At 38.2% G+C, this 26,723-nt stretch overlaps 1 protein-coding gene across 2 annotated transcripts; it reads right to left on the bottom strand.

Annotated features, from left to right (window-relative positions):
• Nucleotides 1-7,724: 7,724 nt before the first annotated feature.
• On the bottom strand, nt 7,725-25,410 carry LOC148850643 (ubiquitin carboxyl-terminal hydrolase 17-like). Of its 2 annotated transcripts, none has more exons than XM_088944781.1 (11): nt 24,481-25,410; nt 17,366-18,665; nt 17,181-17,266; nt 13,195-13,280; nt 12,920-13,082; nt 12,710-12,830; nt 11,979-12,136; nt 11,022-11,106; nt 10,725-10,937; nt 8,712-8,773; nt 7,725-8,629 (listed from the first exon to the last, which is right to left on the bottom strand). In XM_088944781.1, exons 1-11 carry the CDS (start codon nt 24,762-24,764, stop codon nt 7,846-7,848), a joined length of 3,342 nt encoding a protein of 1,113 aa, XP_088800907.1. In that variant the 5' UTR covers nt 24,765-25,410; the 3' UTR covers nt 7,725-7,845. The 2 variants fall into 2 exon arrangements, with proteins under 2 accessions (XP_088800907.1, XP_088800908.1); XM_088944782.1 differs by having other exon boundaries at nt 24,410-25,179.
• Nucleotides 25,411-26,723: the final 1,313 nt, after the last annotated feature.

Below are 26,723 nucleotides of genomic sequence, written 5' to 3'. Positions count from 1 at the left end.
CTGTTTGTGTATGTATTTACTAATGGGAGGGCGTATGTAGGTGTTGTGATCATTCCAAGCATTTCCTGTTTATGCGCGGCAGCGTGGCTTCCATTTCATCTTTTTCCACATGAGCACTAAACACAGCCGGGAAGAAACTAGGGCTGAGAGGCGAAGATGGGCATCCGGCCGGTAGCTGCATGCATCGACGAGGGTCCGGTCCAAGTCCTAACTGCATGCGTCGAGCCAAAATGTATTAGGCCTTGAGATTATCCATCAAAAACCTAGACTGACAAGTGTGAGAATGTGGGTTTAAACCTGAAATGGTCAATTTGGCTCCGGTATACTTCTCCCCTGATTTCAAATAACTGGGACCAACATTAGATAATGGCCTTTTATCGTCAATCAATCAATCAAATGTTGAGCTGCACTTGATAGCTTGGGGGCTTTTTCAACCAATAATAATGCCCCACACCACACCAGCCATCAAGCGTATATGCTCCACAACCACTCAATCCACACCTGATGACTGCCATAGGGCATTATTATTGATAAAGCAACCCTCAACACAGCCATCAGTAGTCTCATCCCACCTCAATGTTTTAACAAAGAAAGGCTGAACTGAACTGAAGGTGAAAATTAGTAGGAAGATGAAGAAGAGAAAGTAAGTTGGAAGGGTCAAAAACCAACAAATATTCAACAACCCACTCAGTTACCAGTAAGGTAAAGAGACAGAGAAATGCTGCTCATTCTTGTCTTTGACTCCCTTATCTCTCCATCAAGTAAAATATTTTAAACCACCGTAATTTCGCTCTAAATTGGATGAATCACCAATCAGGCAGCCATGGCTGCAAATAGATAGAATTGAATTCAGATGGGTATAATTCAGAGAAATCCGAATTGGATTTCCAACAGATACATAAAACATGGATTCAAATTCCATTTATTGTTTAAGTATCCAAGTTTATGATTCCATTGATTATTATTTGATTTAAAACTTAATAAATTTACATAAATCTATACAATTATTATTTGATTTAACTTAAATTATGGCTAGGTTGATATTGAAAATTTGGAATTGAATTTAAACGAATCATGTTCAAATTTGAATCAGATTAAAGTCCAATCCAACCACTCATTTATTTGCTAGGATAGGGGTAAATGAATCCTGAATTGACCCAACCTTGTCGCCCTAGAGTTGGACAAGCAAACCCAACCCAAACCGAAACATTTAGGCTGCATTTGGAAATAATGTAAATAAGTGTGAATGCAAATATGTAGAGTGTAAAACTGTTCTTATAAATTACAAAGTTGGGTTAATTTTACATTGACAAATTTATCTTCTTACCAAACAAATTTTTAGCTACGGATGCAAATACAAATTCCAATAAAGTATTTTTTTTTCATCAAAAGCCCACTTGAATGTAAATTTACTTCTTTTTCATTGATGTAATTTTACATCTTATTATCAATGTAAACATGCATTGATCTGTCATTTGTCAATGCATAAATGTAATATTACCAAATACAGGCAAAAGTGAACCAAAAATGCAAATTTACCCTAAACCGAAATTTACACTCCATTTTGAGAGGGCTGAGATTAAGATTTAGCTAAGCTGGTTCAGTTGTTTTGAAGTGCCAACATAAAGTATTCAAAGAGGTTGAAGCAAACAGCCCTTATTCTCCCGATTTGTCATCAAACATGACTTAGCCCCACCCCCACCCCCACCCCAAAAAAAATGACAGAAGCCACTGCACTTTAACCCTCCCAAAATGACACGTAGCCACTTAGCCCCCCTCCCCCCAGTCCTATATCAATAAGTCGGCCAGCAATGAAAACAAATTGCGTACACCAAAGGAATTACACAAAGGAGAGGAAAGAGAAAGAGAATTACCAAAAGTGAGAGGAGGAGGAGGAGGGATGGAAGGTGGGTCATGGGGCCATGAGAGGTGTGAATGAAGCTGACCATGTCAATAATGGAAAATTTGAATACAGAAGGGAACAGCATGGGAAGGACCGGACCGTCATAACTTTTTGGTTCAAGTGCATGCACCGGGGCGAGACGCGTCATTAAAGAGAGAAACGACCAAAGTCTGAAAACTGCGTTAGCCGTAAAGGAGTGGTGGGGGAGAGTGGGAGCAGAGACGAACACAGCCAAATATCGATTTGATGAGTTGTGTTCACTCGGATTCGACTCTTTGGAATGTGTCTCTTCTTTGCACAACACCTGGACAAAAGCCGGTGCGCCCCACCGCACCTTTCTTCTCTCTTAGGCTTAGCTTCCTCCTCTTCTTTAATTTCTTTAATTTGTTACTTAGCCTTGAGAATTGAGAGTGTAGCATGGTACGACTCTACGCGCTGTTCCCTCACCTAACACTAAAAGGAGAGGATTTATCTAAAAAGTAAGTAACCCCTCCACTCTTGATGCATTGCGCCTTGTGCGTATATTAAGCATGTGAACTCTTCTTTCTTCTTTTAGCTGCGCTTGTTTGAGGTGTAAAATAGAGAAGTAGGATAAATTTTACGCTCTGGTTCGATTTTGTTAATGAGTGTAAAACTCCAGTACTCTAGTCAACTGTAAAACTCCATTCTTTTCTCATAACTTGATGGAAATTTGTATTTACACTTGTACACCGTGATGACTACTAAACAATAATGGTATAAAGCTCAAAAAATCAACGGTTCCCTTTTACATCATTCAGCTAATCAATGGTGTAAATATGCCTCAAACAAATATAACCTTACTATCCTTTCGGATTTGGATTGGACAAAATTTTCATGTAGTCCAAGTTTGTTAAGTGGGTCTTACCTAATTGCTTAATTAATTATATTTGCTAGGGTTTAAGTGTCTAAGACCGAATTTAGGAGTGCTTATTTGAAAAATAAGTGTTTATTCTAATAAGTGCTCATGAGGTGTATATGGAATTGAGGGTTTATTTGCTATGATCCATTTGCTTCGCACTCAAAATTGGAATTGAAATCCTTTAGAATAGTAATCAGAATGGTTTACTCCCATAGTCTGTTTGATTTAGATAAGAATGTGAATAAAAATTGGAATCAGCAAGAATGAGATTTCATTCCCAAGGGAGGGGTAGGGAATGATCATTCCCTCAAATGGGGTCGTATTTCAAACAGGGGTAGTATATGTATTTTCAAACTGATGTGGTAGGCCAAAATAGACTAGAAAGGAAATAAGTACTTATTAAATAAGCTCAAATTGTAGGCTTCTCAAATAAGTGCTTATTCTAAGTAGTAAGCACTTATTCGAACTTATTTCCTAAACACAAATAAGTACTTATTGGTGTAGTCCCAACCCAAAATAAGTGCTTATTCGAATAAACACACCCAAACTTAGCCTAAGGTCTAGCTGAGATATGCTCTTTTTAAGCATTCATTTTGATTACTGGATGATTAATCATGGGGTGTTCTATGATGTGAATGTTCTTTTTTCACTTGTTTTTCAATTGCCACATCAGCAAAATAAAGAAGCATGTTCTCTTTGTTTTTGTTTGGAAAAGTGAAATAAGATGGTTTTGTTTTCAAAAACAAGTTATATTTTTAAGACCATCAAATTTATGTTTTCTAAAACAAAAACAAATATTTGCTCTTTAAATATTTGAAAACAAAAAATGCATACACAACCAAGAAAATGTTTTTATTTTTTGTTTTGAAAACAATTTATTTTCATACCAAATGGTTTTGATTTGATTTTGGAACTGGCAACAAGGAAAACAATTTAGATTGGTGAACACCAGCTATATATAATGAAAAATGTGTACTTAATGTTTCTGTCTGTGTAGTCATTGGATATTGGAAGTTAGTTAATTTGATCATTTAATTTTATCTCTAGGATGTAAGAAATCAGCTAAAACCATGTAGACCATTGAGAAGGATGGATGAAAAAACAGGAGAGGGCATATTTAATGAAATTAAGGGTTTGGTTTGTATTACTAAGTTATTTGATTCTTACTAATGAAGAGTCATTTAATAATAGTATGTGTAAAGGCTAGTGAAGGCACCCTTGTGGCAAAATCAAAAGCTTTAAATAATGGGAAAACATGTAGCCTGATATATTTACTCCCATAATCCAATGTTGAAACTACTTTGAAAAAAAAAATCGAGAAAATTTAGGTGGTCTTCAATAATATGTATTTGCTAATGTGTTAATTGTTTTGTTTTGAAAAAAAAAATACGCATATTGACAATAAACCCCTTACTAAGAGTTAAATAACCTTTTAGCAATTTACAATTTTTAAAAATATAATTTATACAATTGGTTAAAAAAGCTCATAATTTATATTATAGATGTGTCCAAATATTTTGAATAAATTTTATTTATTTTTTATATTTTAATTATTTTTATAATTTTTATTTAATTATGATATCATGGATTAACCCATTTGATTTAAATGATTGAACCACTAACCTGTTACCTAGGTAGGAAAAATAGTTGTATTCATATTCATATCTAAGTTCCATTGAGTGATGGGGTTGTTTATGATACCATGGTTTTTAAAGCCAGACACCTGATCAGTTCCGTTTTCTCCAAAAACTGGATTTCCCCCAATACTGTTGATTTTGGTCAACAAACTGCTAAATCGGGCGATTAACTGTTCAAACGGTTTTGATCATTTTTTATTTTTATTTTATTTTTCTGTCAGAATGGGTCGAGCGTTCAGTTCGAACAGTCAGACTATTTGACCCGGTAACTAAACCCCTGACCGGTTCGGTTTTAAAAACCATGTATGATACAACTGTTCTATTAAATACAATATAACCCTACTGTACTACTTATTGAACACGAAGAAAAAGAAAAATACAGAAAAAAAAAAAAAAACAGGCCAATGGTTCATGAACCTATCTCTGTTGTTACACTGTAAGGCTATGTTGGATTTGACAGAAAATAAGAGAGAAAAGAGAGTTAGGAGAAAGTGTTTATTTCTATGATATCCTATCAAACCAAACTTTTAGCCAGAGAAGAAATATTAGTGCTCATCAATCAATCAAACAAACAAAGTAGAGAAAATAATGTGACCTCCTGCTAATGTTGAGAGGTGAGGCAACTTTGACACCAATTGATGCGGGCCCCTCTGGGACCAATTAAATTGCCACGTAGGACAATCTCAGGGTCGTTTGGGGAAGCCCACGTAGGACAAATGGACAACCTCAGTTCTCAGGTCGTTCCTTTAAAAATTGTATTCTTTCAGGCAATTGTACTCAGTGGGGGGTGTACAAATTGGGGATCCCGACGCAAAACATCTTAGATGGAACATTGGGACTATAGAGATATCATACATAGATCATTGTGCAAAGCAATTGCATAATGGTCACGGCTCTGATTGCTGTACAAATTCCTATTAATGTAGTGTTTCACACTTTTGCTGGCCTCACGGCTCACGTGCGTGTACAAGTAATAAGTAACAATAAAGCGAGGGAAAGACGATTGTGCCCTTTTTTGTACAAGTACTAATAATAACACAGAGGAAGGTCAAAAAGTGGTGGAATGACGATTGTGCCCTTTTACCCTAACACTCCAATTAGGTTAACATCACTGTTGGTCGGACGGCTGATGCCCATCGAAGCTCACTGACTATAAAAAAAAAAACCGTTGGCTTTAGAATAACTTTGTTTCAGTGCCCAGTCCCCTATATATTTTGTAAATAATGTTGGTGAAATAGATGAAGTGCAGCAGCAGCATCAAACACCATAATTGGGCTGGACCGGGCTGGCTGCAGCCTGCAGAAAATGATAAATGGCTCAAATCTCAATGACGCAAATTGGGCCCCCACCTGTTTCCTTGCACTAACAACTTGATGTGGTCCCGGTCAAATCTTGGATGGGGTACATGACTTTTGGTGGGTAGGCGGTAGGCCAATCGTTCATCAGATGAGATGATTGGCGTTCTGATTTTCTATGCTTTGTCGCACTTGATAGAGTAGTCGTGATTGCTAAAGTAATTATGATGAACGGTACATAAACATCCTGGACGATCAGCTTCATCAATACCGTTGACTTTTGATTTAAGCAACCCGCGAGAGAGAGAGAGAGAGAGAGGTGAAGGTGGTGGAGGCGGGCGTGATGAGGACGGATTTCTCGTTATATAGAGATTTAGAGATGAGAGATGTAGATGTGTAGAGATAGATGTAGAGAGAAGTAGGTGGTTGCTTGTCGGCGACAGGAAGATGGGGCCCACGAAACAAATGACGTTGGGTGAACAATCCAGGTCCAGGTCCAGATCCAGATCCATCTGGTGGAGTGTGCTTGCAATTTGCATGTGGTTGACGTCGTAGGCATCATAATAGTTGAACACGTGGATGCTGACTGATTGAAGTCTTGATTGGAGTTTGACTGTCATATGGGGGGCCCACCCCACCGTCATATCGGGCCCACTCAACTCAACGCGTGCGTGTGAGTTGGTTCTTATACGGGTCTTAAATTAAATAAGAAGAAAAAAGGTTAAAGAAAGAGGATGGGGTATCGTTAATATTTTGTAAATGAGTAAAAATTGTATGATTCATCATCTCTTGAGTGGGAAGTTGGTGCCGTAGCATAAGTCTTGCCACGTGGAATCTCTTGTCTTTTCTGATTCCGGATTTCAATCTTTTTGACTTTCTGACAGCTGCTGAATGCTGATCAGTGATGAGCCGACCGACGGGTCAAAATTGACCTGCTCGTTTCAAAATTCAAAATGCCGAGCATACAGATTCTTTCACTTCACTTGTATGACTTTACAATTACGAATCCATCTTAAGCAGTTTAACACCACTCATCCTGATTCTGTGTGGGGGGGACAAGGGACAACTGAAATTCCATTCTTTTGGTGCAGGGTACGTTTATAAGCTCTTCACGAAAATATAAATTTGTATTTGTAGATGCTTGTCATAGTGATTGATAGAGCTAAAGCCGGAATGCTTCTGGACTTCTGGCCCTGATCATTGTGACTGTGATATGTGGAGTGTCTGGTCACAGGCATAAGTCTATCCTATCCTGATTAGATTCCACCCTCTTGTGGATTGATTGTCTGCAGATCCATTTCAATTGAGGGGTGGCAATTGAATTGGCAAAGAGCACAACCAAATCATTTGCAGAAATTTGGTGGAGCGCTCAAGTCAATTTCATAAAGAATCAAATTTACGGTAAAGTCACTTTCATCTTTCTTATGCTTTCTTCAGAGAACTTCTCTGTTGCGGATTGCACAAGGCTAAATGAAAATGCTACCTACACAGGTTTTGTGAGAAAAAGCTGCTATGGTGAACCTGGTGTGATTCATTTACACAATCAATATTGTTATCATCCAAATAAAATTAAGACTTAAAATCCAGAAGCGAGAAAGTTGACCAAGAAATATTCATATTCGTTGGCCAGAGCACAATGACGAAGACAAATTCCAAGCCCAGCCCAGTAACTCTAGCTTTCCGTTTCTTTGTTTTCTGCACTTTCAACATGCATAACGTCACCCACGGGATGACCTAGAGATCAAGGAGTGTTCCTTCTGAAATGACTCAAAAATACTGCAAGCATTGTTGATTTGTTGGAACTTGGAAAAGTAGAAGGGAACACTGAAGACGTGCTATCAACCTTTCATCTATAATTTTCTATACAATACAAATCTAAGAAATTCAGTACCTGAAAATGGGGCCATTAGATCCATTATCTAATATGAAGAGTAAAAATGAAATGAAGGCGCTCTTTATTGTCCCGCGGGAGGGGGGGAGGGTCATTAGTCAATAATTAGATTCAGAGATAATGTAATGTAGTCAGATATATTTGATGAGCAAAACGACTGCTGATTTCTTTCCATTAAACCAGCAAAATGTATACATTACATACAGCTTAAAACTCTTATTTTCCCCTCAACTCAAACCTTAATAAAATGTTTGAGTTGTTCTTTCCCTAGTGGATCTTCTTAATGATATACCATATTTTGAACCGAAGGGGTTAGCCAACCCAAATCGCTTCCGGTCAGTCTCCCTACAACTACAACTATCAAGATTATTGCTACAATTACTACGGGTTGTTGACTTTCTACAGGGTTTAGTTGTATTAGAATTCTGCAGGGGAGGATTCTCCACTGTGCTGCTTTCTTCGGATTGCCTTATACGTGCTTCATCTGCATCAGGCACTGAACCTGTGTTACAAGTTCTATATTCACTTGTCACGGGGGAATTCAATGAATGCCTCTTTGAGACCGATAGTGGTGAAAATCTTGAGCAGAGAGGGGAGGAAGAACCATCGGAATCCGACGAAACTCTCAAAGGACTGCTCCATTCGCGACATGCATCTCCAAAAAAGTAATCAGAGAAATCCTCTGTACTAGTAGAGTCTCTGGTGCTCTCAGTGCTGCAGGAAGCTTCATCTGAACAGCTGAAAAGGGACGAGTTATCACTGGATAAATGGTGAAACCTCCCATCATCTGAATCAAAAGATTCATAGTTTACAGAACCATTTAAGGTCATCCGATAGGGATAGTCTTCAGGCTTCCAATGTGCCCCAGACGGGCTGCCATTTGGAGCCACGTTGGGCCTGGAATTGCACGTAGCACTCCTTCCACCATGGTTGGAAGAAATAGCTTCCGAAAATCTGCTTCTCCTGATTTTGCCATCATGGGACATTGAGTTCCTTACCCAACTTGGGGCCCGTGGTGAGCACCTGGACATGAGACAATTAAACATGTTTACATCACAGGAATCAGAAGCAAACCAGCATATAAAGCGAGAATCTGTCTTGTTACCTTGCATAAAGGAGCATATATGCCCCTTTCGATAATACCTTCTCAAGCTCTACAGGTTCTACCTAACATCCATGACCACCACCATTGTCAAAAACAATACATTCAAAACTATTACAGTTTAAAGAACAATGCATATTAATCACAGGAAAAGTGCTTCTTAGAATTTATAGTATGGACTATGGACATTGTCACATACTGGTATCCCAGTTGGACCATAGTTACTTGCAACATATCTGATTTTCAAACTAGTTCCGTTCAAACCACTTTTGCAGAACTGTTTGCAATAATTTGGCCAGCCAATGGAAAGAACAGAGCCTAATAATAAGGATTCCAACTTATTGAGACATCTAAAAAATATACCTAATAATATGTTAGCGATTTTAAACAAACCTAATAACTTAATATTTACACAATAATTGGACATTTTTATCAGAAAGAAAGATATTGAATAAGAAATGAATCTATAACAATAAATGTTCTTGTATTTTGGGAACTGAATTTTTTTACTGTGAGTTTAACTAAAACCTACAAAAGAATGCCTTCTATTACCTGCATATACTTATCCCTACTTGCAAATCGTCTACCATGTAACACATATCTACAATACTTGTAAATCATACACGTAAAAAATATCTCCCAAGAACTCTATGCATTAGCCATTAGCAAACCAATGAACATCCTACCCCTAGAAAACACAGTTCATTCAAGGGCTCCAAATTATAAAATTCTAACCAACAACATAGCCTATGAATCATTTATCAAAAAAAAAAAAACATAGCCTATGAATCAGGTAATTATGAGTCAGATATTGCACACAGAAGAATGAGGGAGCCAGCATCCAACATGTCCCACCTTTCAGCCTAAAGGTAGATGAGGGAGCCAGCATCCAGCATCCAACACAGAAGAATGAGGGAGCCAGCATCCAACACAAAAAAAAACATAGCCTATCAATCTCTTTTTTTTTTTTTTTTTTTTTTGGGGGGGGGGGTAGGGGTAAAGAGAAAACCCATTAAAAGGAGTAAAGGAGCAAACAAACAAGAAACCAACAACCTGAAGATTCAAAAGGACTCTAAATCCATGACCTCCCTCAACCAACTAGGACAAGCCTCTAGATGCCAAAGAATAAGCTATTTCTAGATGCACTACAAGGAATCTGAATTGCAAATCAGCTAAATATGGAAATTAATAATTGAAGGAGATTCTAAGGTGGTGGTAGGGAAGGGTGGCTGCAAGACCCAGACTGTCATATGGTGCTAAAGGGATAAAATCAAGAAATTTAAATGGTATACAAGAAACACGAATATAAGAGTACAGTGGGTCAGGAGATTAGCATATACTATGGCTGATTGGTTAGCCAAACAAGGGACAAATGGGGATATGTTACACTGGGCTCAGTTGTAATCGGCTTCCTTATTTAGTTTGTTTTTTACCTTTGTTATGGGAGAGGTTGCAAATCACCCCTCTCCAAGGGTTGCTTGTACTGATTTTATTCTTCTGACATATTTAATGCATTAATCATTTGTCAAAAATAAAGTATGAGCTACCATATAGCCAGACCTATGGATATGTCTAAAGCAGATAATCAATCACTACCAATATTTGAACCATCTGGTCTCTATGCTTTCTCCTAGAGGGTTCAGCACATTTTCTTCTAAAGAAAGTCAATACACCAGATGGTCAGAACTGTCCAACAGGATTTATATTCACGCAAGGATGATCTCCATATTGGATGCATCCTCTATATTTATTAACACCTTGAAGACTACATGCAAATTGGTTTTTAAGGTCCATTAAACTGGTGCATGACATTTCACAGTAGATGATCCGAAACCACAAGGGGAATGCAGAACCCAAAATGAAGCATGCCTTATAGTTTCTTTTCTTTTATTAGTGGATCAGCAATAACAATCAAGGAGAGCATCATTAATTTGTCAGAAAATGGGAATCCACACAAGCTGCTTAAATGCAAAACATGTTGTGAGGATATAGATTAATGGTAAATAGGGAACATACTGTGCTGTCATCAATCTTGTACCACTTTTCCTGAAAATTCTTAATGTAGCACACATAATGACCAGAGAATGCAGCATTCATAACATCCAAGTGAACCACCACTGCATAAAGTGTGTATACAGGAGATTTGTCGTTTGTTGTACTCATATATGGAGCCAGATCAAGGACCCTTGGGAACCGTACCACCTTATTGAGCTTCCCAAATTTACCAGACTGTAAAGCAGAAATTGAAGCAAGTGTTAAGAAGACAAAAATAACAACCAAAACAGAGAACCATTTTGCACTTTTAAGGATTACCTGAAAACGTTTCAAGGCAATTGTAAGGACATTAGGAGCTTCCGACACTGTCAATTTCTTTTTAGCCTTCTCATACGATTTGCATCTGATTAGAGAAAAAGAGCATTTAAAAAGTAGTCTCAAAAGAGCAGCTACTAACAGCAAAACTGCAATAAGTACAGCTGTATTGACTAGGCCATTATATAAATATATAGACAATTGCAGCAGCTTGCTAAAATTCCTTAAGATGGACAGATGAAAATCAAGCACCACCTTGTAAACCCTGACTTCAATGGTTGTACCACATTAATTTGATTTCTTTTTAATAAGAAAACAGTAAATTGAGATTTTTCAAGAGAATTTAGGTACCAGGGTAGAAAGATATAGCACTGTGCTGACTACTCTCATTTTCCTCAATAAATTGTTCTATTCCCTTCTGACTCCATTTCTTGCTAAAATCAACCAAGCACATAAAGTGCTTCTTGCCCTAAAATCAACCAGTTTATGGACCACTTGGTAGTTTCCTTTAACTTGTAATCCTATCCAGATAGTTGCTAAGGTAAGTTTTAAACCTTGCAGTAGAGCTAACAGCTCCACTTTGAGTGAATTAACACATTATTTTATGGCTATTCCAGATTGCAGTAACAATAAATTTGGCTACAATTTGTAGCTTAAGCAGTTGATATATATCATCGTAGTCATGTTACAATTCCCAAAGAGAAGCAGGGATATAACAAATGCAGTACTGGTAACAGCTTCACTTGAGTGAATTACCACATTAGTTTATGGCTGTACCAGATGGTAATAGAAATTGGCTACAATTTATAGCTTAAGCAGTTGCTACATGTCTTTTCAGTCATGCTAGACTTCCCAAAGGGGAGCAAGGATATAACAAACTAAGACTACAACCTTACTGAAAACAAAAAATGCCAAATTTTTCAGTCAAGAGAATTAAAGCAAAATAGCAAATAAACCTACCTCTCACATTGGTATTTGTTTTCTCCATCCAAGATCTCAGTAGCTGTAAATTTTTTAAGTGCCTCTTCCAGGGTTCCAATGTCACCATCTATCTCAACAGTGAGATCCATCATGCGTTCATTACGTTCAGACTTTCCTTGACACTTCATGCACTTTATCTGCATATCCCAATCTTGACTGGTGAACTTATACAATGTTTTGCCCACAGACACAAAAGAAATACCAGGACTACCCCTCTCCCTCCCACAGAGAGAGAGAGAGAGAGAGAGAGAGAGAGAGAATCGTGGACATTCATCATTTGTTAGTTGAATGGTTGCATGCCATTAAATAATTCAAGGGCATTAACTGGCAGCATTCCCTTTGTGAGGGATTCATCTTATCCTTTCTATAATTTCCAACACCTCATTAATATATGATGAATGTTGCTTGAGCAATGCTAGCAATACAAGTTTTTCTTTCTTGTGTAGGATATTAGTGTGTACATACATCACACATCGAAAACATAGTGTCAAACTAATTGAGCCACAGTTGCAGGTACCATGCATGACTGACACAATACTCCAAATGTATTATGCATGATGCATTTATGCCCACTACGATAATAAAAACTTGCACCACTAGCACTGCTCATGTTTTCTGTTACAGAAATCAGAATATGTCAAACATATGAAAAGGAAAGTTATCAGTTTCATAATATATCAATATACAATCTCCCAGAGGCCACAAGGTACCTTAGACCGAAGATAACCCCCAAATATCAGGCTCATGAGAGTTGTTTCTTCTGCATAAGGGCCCTCCACATTTGAACCAGCTTCCTTTAGGAAAACAGATTGCATTGCATCAATGGAATACCTGCCAAAGTAGTTCTTATATACATTTAAGAGAAGACATAAAACCATAATCATGTAAACTCAAATAATCAGACACTGAAACACACTCACCTTAAAAATTCATGGGCATCTTCTTCTCTCCCTTGACCAAGATGACTACCAATATTTTGTAGTTGGGAAAGAATACGGATTGGAGACAATTGAGACTTCCGTTCCCTTGCTTTCATAATTAGATCTTCAAATTCACAAGTGAAACACCACTCTTTCTTTGGGCCTGATAGAGCACAAAAAGGAATGTCACAAAATCACAAAGTTGTAAGACAAAGAATCCTAGGAAACAAAATAAGATACAGATCCAAGGACATGAAGAGCAGGAAGGAACGTGCATGTTTTGGAATGGAGTCCTTGAAGAAGATAAGAAGTAAGAGGCCGAGTAAAAGCCAGGCACTGAAGCACAGCATTTGCATAGCAGCTGCAGAAGGTTAAAAAAAAATAAAGAGATCAAAAAACTGAAAAACAGGCTTCCAACTAAAGAGAAAAAAGAATGTTCTTTTTTTTATAAGAGAAAATTTAGTACTTCTGCTGATGATATCATAGCATTATAAAAAACAAATAAACTTCAGCAATGAGCATTGCAAATACATTTGTAAAACCTGCAGTATCTCCTTTTTAAGGTGTTGGGAGGCCAAAAAAGAGATGATGTAAATACCCACATATTTACAAAGCATTTTAAGGGACATCTAGTAATAATAGAGATTAAATACCTTCCACTAATGCAAATCCACATATAGGTGTTAGTTTAGAATGGATATTTGATAATAAAAGTATCGAGGAATAATGTACCATAGGAAGCATTTGATAGCAAGTAAATAGATGAGGTATATCAGAAAATCCCAGGTGAATACTTCCATGTGATGTAAATAAATACCCAAAACATCATGGATTGAATCAATAACAAATTAGAAATGTAACATCATAACAAGGGCCAGTGGCATCACTCAAGAGATCTGTGTTGAGGAAGAATCTCCATTGTTGGTGGCTCCTATTGTGATTGTGATGCCAGTTGATGCGCAGTCACAAGCATCTGCTGACTCCACTAGCCCCTGTCTAAAATGAGTTGCTGATGGTAGAAAGTGTTACTCGGGCTAGTGAAGAATAGAAGTCAGGCTGAGGTGGCTTTTGGATCAGTGCCAGAAACAGCGAAGGAGATTCAATTTGTGAGTTACCGCTGTTCATCATGCTTGGCCATGATGAGGATCTAAATGTTGGGCTGTCATCAACAGCCTTGATGGGAGGTGTTTAAAGGTTGGAAGTGGAGTACAAAGGTACAGAGGAAGTGGATTGGAAGGAACAAAGGATGCAGGGAAAGAGATTGTGAGGTTGATGAAGACGTTGATGAATGAAGTTCACCAGGTTGGTAAGTCGTTTCTATTGAAAAAGGTAGTTCAGCATGAGGTGAGTGCAACGTTGCTTGGGTTACCCTCTTTTCAGTGGTGGGAAAGAGAGTGAGCTGGAAAGCTCGGGAGTGGATTTAAAAGAGGGGAGTGAGGTGGAGGTGGACACTGAGGGGGAAATTCCAAAGGAAGTAGAGGAGAGAAGAGGGTGGAGACTGAGAAGCTGGTGGAGAAACAGGTGGAAGTGGGCAAGTCACTTGGCCTGTTCATTTTGGGAGGGGAGAGGGTGGTTAGGAAAGTAATAGAACAGTTTGAAAGAAACAGAAGGGAAGAAAAAATAAGAAAAAAACAATTAGGGAGGGAAGAGAGGAGTTGGAGGGAGGAGAAGAGAGAAAATAATTGAGTTGGAGAAGAGTGAAAGGGTTGGTGGAAGAAAGTTACAGGGGATAATAAAAGGGGAAGACAAAAATGAAGCTGATTTCCTGGTCTGTAAGGAGTTTTCGAGATTGTAGAAGAAGGATGCTAGTAAGGAATCAAGGAATCTATGAAGACAAGGAATGGATGCTGGACAACTAGGTCGGCAGTGAGCAAATCTACTATAGTTTTGGCAGTGATATTGGCTGAGGCATCTCATCTGCTGGGAGATGTTCTAGGAGATAGATTTTGGTGGTGGTGGGGTTACAAATCCATGAGATGGCGATTTGGAATTATATTTCTTTTTGTTCTATTTCTGTTATCAGGTGTTGCCTCAACACCTATCATGGATGTACTACTTTTTGTTATTAATGAATTTTCTTTTTTACTTATCAAATAAAAATGATTTTGTTGAGGCCACTCTAAAAAGTTGAGAGAAGAGAAAGTCCATTGTTTACGTAAGGATATCAACATGTCATTTATTAATTAAAAAAAGATATCGGCAAGACATTTGTGCTGACAGATCCAGGGGATGTGCTTGAGGAAGTTCAGAATCTTCTTCATAGACCCTAGAAGAAATTGAGAACATGAGCTGATTTCTGTCATTCAAACTCCCACCAAACTGAGTCCCAAGAATGATTTTGGTTTCAGTGCTTTTCAGGAATAAAAAACCATGAGTGACATTCTTCAACATGGACGGATTCTCAATTTGTCAAATGTCTCTTACACATGGCATCAGCTAACAAGTGATCTTGGACTCATAGACTGAAACCAGCTGCCCAAGTCAAAAAACTGTATCTCAAAAGAGGAAGAATATTCCATTTTAAAAATCAAGATGATTTCAAATTCGATTTCACAATCATATATTAGAGAATGGGTTTTCAGTGGTTATGAATAACTATGAGGTGAGAAACCACTGAAATCAAATTCATTCATGTATAAACCCAGTGATAATTGTGAAAGATCAGTCAAAGAACCAAGGTGTACTAGTGGTGGTACTGAAAAGAGTTGGCTTGAAAAGAATCAATGCATAGCAGTAGTGGTGCAAAAAGTCTGCTTAGGAGTTGTTTTGATAAAGTGATAGTGGTGGATTTTCTGCAGTCCAGTGTTTAACTCTTGTGTCGTGCAACTCCCAGGTTGTCTGCTCATTGATTCTGAGTTTTAATAACCAGGGAGGTGAGAAAGGGATCAGTAATCAATGTTAATGAAGCTTTCCAAAATGATGGAAATAGAGGGAAGTAGGTAGTTAAGGGATTTGATGGTATGGAAGAGCAAAGATATTTTTTTTATCAATAACAGAATGCTTTATTAGATTATAAAAATTGTGAAACTTTGAGTACAAGAGAGGGGAGGTAAAATATCTTAACTCCCCCACAACAGAGAACAAGAAAGAAAGCTAAAAAGTGGCCCAAAACAAAGAAATTGGAAGAGCAAAGATATTCATAAATGGGACTGCTGAATTAATGAGATTGTGACTGTATAGGTTGGTGAGACTGGTTTTTTTTTAAGCAAGATCAACATTTTTGGTTTTTGCTGTGGTTGTTGCCCTTTTAGTAAGAGGGAGTTGACCAAGGAAAAGAGTTAGAAGACTCTTAAAAATTGAATTCTGTACAAGGGCAAGGATGCAGTTTAAATTTAATGAAATCAAGGAAATCTTATCTTACGTGTCTTGTCAATCTAGATGGATTCCTAGAGAGCTGAATAGAGTGGCCAATGATTTGGCTAAATCTGGGGTGGGTAGGGTTTTTTTGCATAGTAACTCCCCAATGCCTCTGTAAATCCTAGGAGGTTTTCTTTTTTGGCTTTCAGTTTGGCTGGGCTTACATGTACATCTCATCGTCTACATCCTATCTCTTTTTTTTTTCAATGAAAAATATCCTTTTTCTCAAAAACAAATGCAGCTTAAATTTAAAGTTGATGTCATCTCTTGTTTGGTTCATTTTCTGGGTGGCTTTCTTTGAAGATGTTTATTGGGGGTAGTACTGAAATTGATCTTTGTAGATTTAGGATTGTTTGCTGAGTGTCCCCTGAATACTCCGTAATTGTGTTCTGCATTGATTCCTTTTCCTTCTAATGAATTTTCTTTTTCTATCATCAAAAGAAAATGTTTGATGCTTTAAATAAACAGAGTTGCCAATTCGTACTTCATGACAGCAATGGGAAAGCTTATTTTCCTGAATAGAAGAAGATGAAGACCATCTAAATGGGGGAACATTGTGCAGGGGAAAAAAGGATCTTAGTTTCTCTTTAGTAGCATATCCAACAAAACTAGGCACTGATATAATTTGTAACTCTTGATTTCTTTGGCCCTTGTATTCATTTTTCTATCTCAAGCCCCCATCTTTATAACCCTTTAATTTTTTTCTTTTTTTTTTTCAATAACTTCTAAAATCATATATAGTAATGCATGGTATGTACAGCTTATCTTTTGAGTATTTATCCAGCATTGAAATAACAATACATGTATAATGTAAAGCATGATGGTATCACTCTCAAGAACTGCATAATGTAATTTAACGGATATTTTGCTCCCATTGCCATGAACAAGAATGAAACTAACTCACCTGTTCCCACAGTTTTTGAGGCCAAAAGGCTGCAGTTCCATCTTGTCATGATAGAGTTTGACAAATTGTTCATATGGAAAGATCATCTGTAAGAACAGAGAGATAAACAAACAAAGAATGTTACTAAGTCATTAGGAAACAAATACTTATGCAATAAAATAATACAGCATGAGTCAATTGAATACCTTGCAGTTGTACTTTCCACCTTTCTCGGTTCCCAATGGGTTGGATATCAAAATCTTAGATGCCCTAAATTGCTGAACAACTTTCTGAACAGATGTTTTCAAGCCATTATTAGCATTTGATGATCGTGAAACCTCAGATAAAGCAGTGCGTGCTGTGTGAATGCCATCAACCTTTGTGGATTTCATAGAAAGCCCTCCCGTTTTAGAATATGGAAGATAAGATCCATTGTCTACAGACTTCAATACCTGTGAATCCTTGCCTCTGGCATTAACCATGGATTCTGATCTTTCATGTATCAGGGCTTTTGGGATACTATTCCCAGATACATCTGTGACTATCTTCTCTGCAAGAGAATCTCCACAGGCAGGAATTCCATTCCCCAAGCCCATCTGAGAAGCAACACCATCCTTGGGCTTGGAAAATTGTGAGAGTGAAGAAGGAATGGTATGCCTAAGGTTCTTAACTGAGAATTTTAAAGGATAATCAGAACCAGACGAGATGCTATCCCCACCTTCAGTGTCACGTGAATGAGCAGAATTATCACAGACATCATAGCTAGATCCACTTGACTCCACAGTTCCCTCCCAGAAATCAGAAGAGGCTGTAGAAGACTCAGAAGCTGTACTCTCATCAGAGCCATTGATGCTTGAACCTGAAGAATCAGTTGAGCTTGGGCCCGAAGGACAAGTTGATGTACTGTGAACCTCACCATCACTACAACTCGGTTTCCTCTGCTTTAATTTACTTGAACAAGAAAAACTATTTAGAGAATCAACCAAATTATTGAACTCTGAAGATCGTGATTCAATTAGCTTCCTGTCATTAACATCAGTGGTTGTCTCAGCAGCAGTGGTATCATCAGGTTGAAGTACTTCTGATCTGTCAGGAGAAATTGAATTAGGGATCTTGCCAGCAGAAACATCAACTGATGATTTATCCACGGCAGTGGATGCAGAAAATCCATCCAACAATGAGGTAGAAGATTCAGAAATGCCATCCATTCTTTTGATATTAACCAGTGGCTCAACTTTATCATCATGCTTCTCACACCGGACTTCTGAAAAGGAACCAAATTTGGATGATGTAGGTTTCTCAGGTGACATTTTAACTGGTTGAGCATTGCATATGCCTTCTTTCCCAGTATCATCATGGCAAATTTCATGCTGTTCTCCTTGCAATACTACATTCTGACCAGAGTCAGAGTCACCTCCCTTGTCACTGAACTGGTGAGTAGCATACAGAAGTTGGCATTCATCCTTGTGACCTTGTCTCCAGTGGATGATTTGACACTTACCAGAACTGCAAGAATGTACATCAAAGATCAAACCTGAATGAATAGACTCAAAGAATCTAAAGAGAGGCCAGAATAAACAGCTATTTGATTGTATTTATGGGGTTCTTTAACAATAAGTTGCATGCTAGTATTTTTATTGAAAAAAAAAAACTCCAAAAACTAATAGAGATATCAACTTGACCAAGTAGAATGCACCCAAAACAATCTCTACTAACCGCTGCATAACTATCTTCATAATGGAAAGGGACCCAAAGAGTTCTCTAAAATTTAGTTCTTAAATGTTATGTGCCAAGACAATAACAACTAACTTCACTAGTGCTCCGGGAGTACCTACCATGTTGATAATTAATTTATTAATTTTCTTTTGTAAGAGAGACGAAGTTTTGTTTCTTGTACCATTTATACACTCTTTTTTCTTCAACAAAAAAAGATATTGATTTGTTTCTGACAAGGGAAAAACACAGAGAGAGACAAAGCTTTGTTAAAAATCTTCACCTACTAGTATCATTTGGCTCTGGCTTATTAAAGAAGACCACAGTTTTCAAGGCACCAAGGCGAGGCTAGGTGACAGGGGGAGCACCTTGTCACCTAGTCGCCTAGCCGCCTAGGCGATGGACTTTTTTATGTGAAAAACACAGATCCTAGGGTAGTTCCCTAGGTACCATAACCATATTTAAGAAGAAGTAGAAGAAGAAGATTAGACAAAATTTTAAGTTCTTTTAAGTTCTTCCTTACTTATTGGTTCAGGTTTTGAAGTCTTTGAGGGTTCAATACAGCATTTAGCAATGTTTGTTATTAAACCCTAATAAATAAGAAAATAATAAAAAAGAAAATAGTATATAATCACACAAAATGAAATTTTAGTTTAATAATGTCTATTTTATAGTTATAATCTCAAAAAATAAAGAGACAGATGCATCTATTTTTAATTATAAACATTGCTAAAGCAGTACAGAACTGCTTGGTGATTAGGCAAGGGCATTGTCGCCTAGGTGCCCGACTAGGTGTCACCTTGACAACTATGGAAGAGACAAATGCATCTATTTTTAACGAAGTCAGCAACTTCAACCCAAATGAAGCATTTTTTTAAGGAAGTTAATAGGTATAGAATACTTGGATGTAAGGACCAGCTCAATCCCAGTCCTTCCATTAAAAATTATGGCTCTTGATGACTGCAATGGCTTCTTGAAAGAATAAGGAAGAAAATAGAGAGAGAAAGAAGAGAGAATACCCGGCACGAGGTACCTAGAATCTCTCTAGGGTATGGGAATCACTCGCCATAATTAGTATAAGCTCAAAAAAACCCAATAAATTTCATTGATCTTTGTGTAAAATGTCAATACATATTTATAAATTGTAGACTCTTAAGAATCCTCATAGGACTCAAAACAAAACTGTAAGACTCATAAGAATCCTAGTAGCACTCAAACTGAATTGCCACTATCCTATTTCAATTCAAAGAAGACCAATAAATCTTATATACTTATTCAATGACTCTAAAACATTAAAAATAAACAAACTATAACAAGATAAATTAGACCATATCATTGGAACCCACCAAAATTGTGAAATGACAAAAATAACCCTACTCCTACTGTGCTAAACTACCCTTGGTTCTTCAATAAACTCTAGGATTTCTTATGTTGTTGATGTTGGTGGAAGTGGAACTTCTGCCAATTTGGCTTGTAATTCCTGAATTGGTTCCAGTTGAACTTGTAACTTGTAAGGTAAAGTCATGACTTACTCCCTTACTAAGATTTACTACAACCAGCATATTTGTATCTTGCACCTGAATTTCTTCAACTTGCTCCACCTCTATCTCTTCTTCATCATTAACCTCAAGCTGATCACGGGTGTTGGAAACTCCTCCAACAATTTCTCTCTCTTCTTGTCCCGCACCCTTTTGATCTTCAATGTCTATAGCTTCTATAGGTTAAAATTCTGGTTCTTTAGCTTCATTCTCAACTTTAGCTCTAGAATAGGCATAAACATGTAAGGAATCATTTGCTTTATCTTAAACTTTATAGCTTCTTCCCATTTGCTTCAAATTCCTTGTTGTAACTTGTTTCTTCTTCTCTACCTTAAGAACCCATTCAAAAGCATGATCTAGGTCATAAATTTGAACTGTAGACAATTACTTATTGATCAGCCTCCTATTAAATTAACTTTTTTGAATGACCCTCTACACCTTTTAGATTTGAAAATATGTTGTTAATCCATCACGATTTTGTGCATTAAGTGGAGTGGTGAAATGAAGAAATTTGAGGGGTGAAGTGGAAGGGAGTGAAAATTCATTACAATTGAAGAGGGTGACGTTAAAAACAAAGGAGTGTGAATAGGGATAACTTTGGGAGAGCAGAGGAACAAAAGATTAATTTGATGTCTCAATTTGAGAAATAGGATGAAAAGGAAAAGTAAGGGAACAAGTAAATAGAGGGTTAAGATTGAGACTTAAGAAGGAGCTAGAAGAAGTCGTCCTTAGGGAAGAGATTTTCTAGAGACAGAAATCAAGATACAAATAAATTAAGGGAATGGGAATTCTTCCATGCCTTGGCTAATGATAGAATGTGCAAAATCTTTGTGGCTAAATTGGATGTTCACGGGATTGTGATATCGAATTAAGAAGAGATAGCCCCTTTGTGGATCACTTCAAATAAACCCCTGAATGCAAGGGAGAGAGTGGAAGACCTTGGTTGACCAACCTTGGGTAATGAGGAGATGAGATGGTTGGAAAGGAATTTTGAAGAATAAGAAGATTTTTATCAGCATTTAACACTTTAGCATAGCTTTTTATCAGGATTGTTGGGATTTTTTTTTTTTTGATAAATGATTGTTCAGATGTGTTGAAAGATGATTTATAGGAGATTTTAAATGAATTTGCTGATAAGCATTTCATCATCCTAGGGATTAATGCCACATTTTATCTTTGATCCTGAACAACCCTATTTCTAGTCATCCTTAGGATTTTAGGCCCATTAGTTTGACTAGTATATACAAAATAATTGCCAAGGTCATGTCGCTGAGGATTAAGGTACTATTCCCATACATTATCAATCGAGGTGTAAATGTTTTTCGTGCAAGTTGGAAGGATGTAGTTTCGGGGAAAGATGATGCAACTAGCTAAGCGGATGTTTAAAATCTTGTCATTATCCCATTTTGGTCAATGAAGTGGTGAAGGATTCTTTTCCAACTTGCAAGAGCTTAGGCAAGAGGACCTACTATCACCCTTTCTACTTACCTTAGTAACTGATGCTTTTTGCAAGCTTATCTCCAAGGCTGATGAGGATGAGATTAGGGGTTTGAGAGTAGGTAGAAATGACATTCTAGTTACCTTTTTTTTCTTTTTTTGAGAGAAGATAACTGAATTCATTAAGTAAATTCTAGTTACCTTCAATTTGCAAGTGATATAATTGATCTTTTGTGAAGAGAGAGATACTAGGATGGTATGGAATTTAAAAGGTTTGGTATAAGTTTGAAAATGTTTCAAATTTGAACATCAAATATGATAAGAGTTACAAACAAGAATTAACTTGGAGGATAGGAAATTATAATCTACAGTGGCCTGTCAAGAATGCTCCACAACCATTTGGCCAATGACATATTTGGGTCTTCCTTTAGGTGCAAGCCTCAAGGAAAGCATGTTTTGGAATCCGATTTTAGAGAGGTATGCTCAGAGACTAGCTTTGTAGAAGAGGAACTACATTTCACCAAGAGGTAGGATTACACTGATAAAATCTGCACTTGGTAACCTGTCAATATACTATCTCTTAATATTCTGGATTCCACAAAGGGGGGGTTGAGAAGATATAGAACGTCATGAGGGATTTCTTATGGGAGCCGGGAGAAGGGAACAAAGATCATCTAGTCAACTACGTATCGGTAATATTGAAAAGAAGAATATAGCTCTATTAAGGAAATGGCTTTGAAGGTGACATGAGGTTGTGGCAAGCAATCATGGTTGGTTGGGTGGTGGATGGGATGCAAGTGTATCACATCGGGCTACTTGGCTTCACCCTGGATGGTTATTCATGGTATTCTTCTACACTTTCTCAATTTTATCAGGTATGATGTGCATTCTAGACTTCTAGTGACTCTGCCCAATTTTGGGAGGATGTTTGGGTTGGCAATTCTACTCTTAAGGATCTTTTCCCCTCTTTGTACTCTGTTCACCTGCAATCAAAGCCTTGAGAAAAGACTTAGAAGAGAACTTGCCATTTGGGTGAAGGGTCCAGATTCTTGAGTCAGGGGAGTAGGGTGAGATGTAAACCTCCTTAAGAGCTTGAAGAAAGCCTGCTACATCAATTACCTGTAAGGCTCTTAAAAGGTCTTCTAAGGCTTAAGTTTATGGTATTCTCAAATGGAGAGGAAGGAAGACAAGAAGAAATGGATGCTTCTTGGTCTAAGGTTAGGTTATAGAGTGTAGGAAAAGAAGCAGCTAGGGTAGAATTGCCCCACCAAAGGTCTTTCCAAAACTTAACCTTGCAACCATTACTTCTACTGCAAGTAGAAGTAATACCTTTCCAAGGGTTCATTGATTTTACCGAGTTCAAATGGAGATTGCCATCCCAACCTGTAGCACTTGACCCATACTTTCTGGTGATGATGTTAGTTGCCCACAAAAAAAAATAGATTCTTTAGGAAATCTCCAAAGCCATTTTCCCAGCGGTGATAGAGGATAATTTGACCAAGCAAGGGGTTTATAGGGGTCAATTATTTTGGGCTGAATTGTAAATTGTACTGTGTTTTCATGGGAGAGGTGGTAGCTCATGCCTCTCCAAGGGATACCTGTAATACCTTTTTCTTCTGATCAATAGAATTCTACTTATCAGAAAAAAAAGAGTTAAGAAACTGTAGAGCGAGGAAGCTATGATTCTTATGAATAGCTTTTATTAGGTCTTCATTATTAATGAGGGCAGGGGGGCAGGGGCAGTCAGTCATATATGGACCCTTGATCCTAATGGAATTTTCTCCCCTTCATGATTCAACCTTTTGCCTTTTGCAAGGTTTTACACTAGGAATAGCAAGCCTTTGTCCTTTACCCATGAGGAACTTTAGAGACTCTTGCTCCATCATATATACATGTTTTTATCTGGGAGTAACTCATTGAGAAATTACGATTTGTGAGATACTACAAAAAAAAAAAGGATACTTCGTGGTTGCCCATGGAGAGAGAATGAACTGAACTACTTTTTATTCATGGTAGTTTTGAATCTTAAATAAATTGTTTGGTCCCAAAATTCTGTTCATCAAGAAATTCCTTAAGTTTTGGGTGGTAGCTTGTGAAGCTCAAGCTTGGCTCTAGAGATCTCTCAAAATACTGAACAGTTTTCCTTTGTATAAGTCTCAGTAGGTTGATCCTGCAAATCTGCAAACCTAAAGCTTGGCAGTGATAATTGAGGTTTCAAGCCAGATAATAAGTTTATGAATTATGATATCAGTTAAATTTCCCTTGTTACTTGTTTTTCCCGTTTGTCCCGTCCATTTGATTCAAAATCAATACTGGACGAGAAATGTTTTGGTTTTCCACTACCCAATAAAAAGAGTTAACATCACTGCCCTTGCCCTAAAGGACCATCTGCAACAGCTGCCCAATTTATCTTTGCCAAAATTATCTATGCAGTCAGTCTCTTACCAAATTCTAGTCGATGAACCGCAATTATACTAATAAAAATGTACGAAATGTAAACAAGCACATAATTTCAACAATTCTACGAGCAGAATTTGGAGAACAAAGGGTTTATAACGATACCAGCCCAAATGAAAACCCTAAAACCATGGCTACATATTCCAATTGGGATAGAAGATGTAGAATCAACACACCAGTACCGAACGGCCTTGCATTGAGCACAGCGTGTAGTGGTCGGACAATAACAAACAGCACACAGTGATTGACGAGCAGCAACAGAGATGGCGCCGTACTCAACAGCTGCCTCGAGCGCGGCCCTTTCTTCCTGTTCGGAAGCCAACTCCATGAGTCTCCTGATCTCCTCCTGCCTGGCCACCGCAATCCTCCATTTCCGACGGATTACGAAGCCGAAAATCGGAGTGAAGAAAAAGAAGAGCAGGACCAGGTACGAAAATCCTAGATCCCCGGGAACAAGCATTTATCCGGCACCCGATATGCATCCAGAACGCTCAACCGTAATTCTCCGTTCTTACCACACCACATAAAGATTCGGTGGCGATGGCGGTGGCTCTTCTTCTGCATGCAAATGATGATCAGAAGATCAGTGGTGTCTCACGATGTGAGCCATCGATGATTGACGGTGACGCATCATGATTCGGTAATGATGTTGGTGGTTTTAGGAAAGATCGAGGATGGTGAGGTGAGGGCAGAGCGTCCGTTTTGGGGAGATAGAGAGAGAAGAAACAACAGAATTGAGAGTTTGTCTGTAGTACACAAGTACTGGCGATGGAGGTCGTGACACAGCAAAATCTGCACATCCGTAGTTCGTTCCTCTGCCTCAATTTTTGAGATAATGAGAGAGAGGAACCGCCCACGGATGAAGACAGAGACACACAATTTTTTTTTTTTCTTTCATTTTCAGTGTTTTTTATATTTATTTCTTATTAAAAAATAAAAAACGAGAGTGGCAGTTGGAGGAAAGGAATTTTGTGGTGTGGGAGAAGCGTGAATTCTTCGCTCACCAAATATTCGGCCTTTTGGTCGCACGGACCACTCAACCAACGTTTGGTCGAACCGGCCGACCAAGTGAATAGGGAATAGAAAGGAAGTTGCGTTACATTTTCGAGACGACCATTGCCCTGATGTCCCTATTTGTCTCTGCTCAGGAAAATGCTGGCTGTAGTCAGTGTTGACGATTGACGCGAGTCTTACACGCAAAGGGCTGAAATTGGTGAGCCTAAAATGCCACGTGGCATAAGGTTTTACACCAGAAGACGTGTAATGTAAGTAGCAAAAGTTAGCCGAAAGATCCATGCATTGTATTTTACTTTTCGCTTAGAAGATAATTGGAAGACGAACCGAATAATCGTAGGGTTGCAGTGCCTTCTTGGCTGCCAACCCAACTACTACTGATGGAGATGTATTACTCACCAATCACCATACGCTGCTGCAGCCTCTCTTGTCCTGAACCATGATTAAGTAATGACCCTAATGACTGATGGCCGGTCGAGTTGGCGGTGATGTGTTGCCGGACGAGAAGACGAGAAACCTGAAGCCAGCGCAGTTGAATGAACCATGGATTGGATTTTGGGGGGGGGGGGAATTTTCTAAAATCCACCATCAGTTTTTCCGAATTCTCTTAAATCCACCATAACCTTCTGAAACATAAAAATTCACCATGTTAATGAGATTTTATTTTCCAAAACTTATTATCCGTTACACCACCGTTAAAGCTGAATGACCCAAATTGTCCACGTCAGCCTAAATGAATATTTTATGACTAAATTGCCCCTAAGTGGTGACTCACCCTGTTAAACAATATTTTTTTTACCGAAATGACCTTAGACGCCCAAAGTGGCACAGCAAGCCGAATGAGCAGAGTGTCGAGACTGGAGAGTGTACTCTGAGCAAGAGAGAGAGAGAAAGAGAGAGGAGAAATCATGTCTGGTTCTCTTTCCTTCCTTCACAGTGCGTTCGCTTCTTCACAACAACTCACTCTTGGACCCAAATTCGTAGCAGCGAAAGCAAGTCCATCTCTGGTTATTGAAGCAAAGGCCACAGCGAAAGCAGCTGTAGTTGGACAGGGGTTCGTCGCTATAAATATAAAGGTTCGCAACACTGCAGGAGCAATCAAGCACTAGGCAGTGGCGGTTCGGAATGGCGCAGACATGTCGACCTTCTACAGTTGCAGTTTCGAAGGCTACCAGGATACCTTACACACCCATTCCTTCAGACAGTTCTACAGGGAATGTGATATATATGGAACTGTGGACTTCATATTCGGAAATGCTGCCGCTGTTTTCCAAGACAGCAACATATATGCTCGGCTGCCGATGCAAGGCCAGTTCAATGCTCTCACGGCCCAAGGCAGAACAGACCCAAATCTGAACACCGGAATTCCCATTCACAACTGTAAAATTATGGCAGCTCCAGGCTT

The sequence above is a fragment of the Nelumbo lutea genome, chromosome 5 (assembly GCF_056320005.1).
Source record: "Nelumbo lutea isolate HS-2025 chromosome 5, American lotus-T2T, whole genome shotgun sequence".
Classification (NCBI taxonomy): domain Eukaryota; kingdom Viridiplantae; phylum Streptophyta; class Magnoliopsida; order Proteales; family Nelumbonaceae; genus Nelumbo; species Nelumbo lutea.
This window is presented reverse-complemented; position numbering and strand designations above follow the sequence as displayed.

Coding starts and splice junctions, on each gene's coding strand:
- LOC148850643 (XM_088944781.1), bottom strand. CDS start 24,764: ATGCTTGTTCCCGGGGATCTAGGATTTTCGTACCTGGTCCTGCTCTTC. Junction 10,938..11,021: donor TTGCCTTGAAACGTTTTCAG/GTAATCCTTAAA, acceptor TCTGCTTTACAG/TCTGGTAAATTTGGGAAGCT. Junction 8,774..10,724: donor ACAAGATTGATGACAGCACA/GTATGTTCCCTA, acceptor CATGGATGTTAG/GTAGAACCTGTAGAGCTTGA.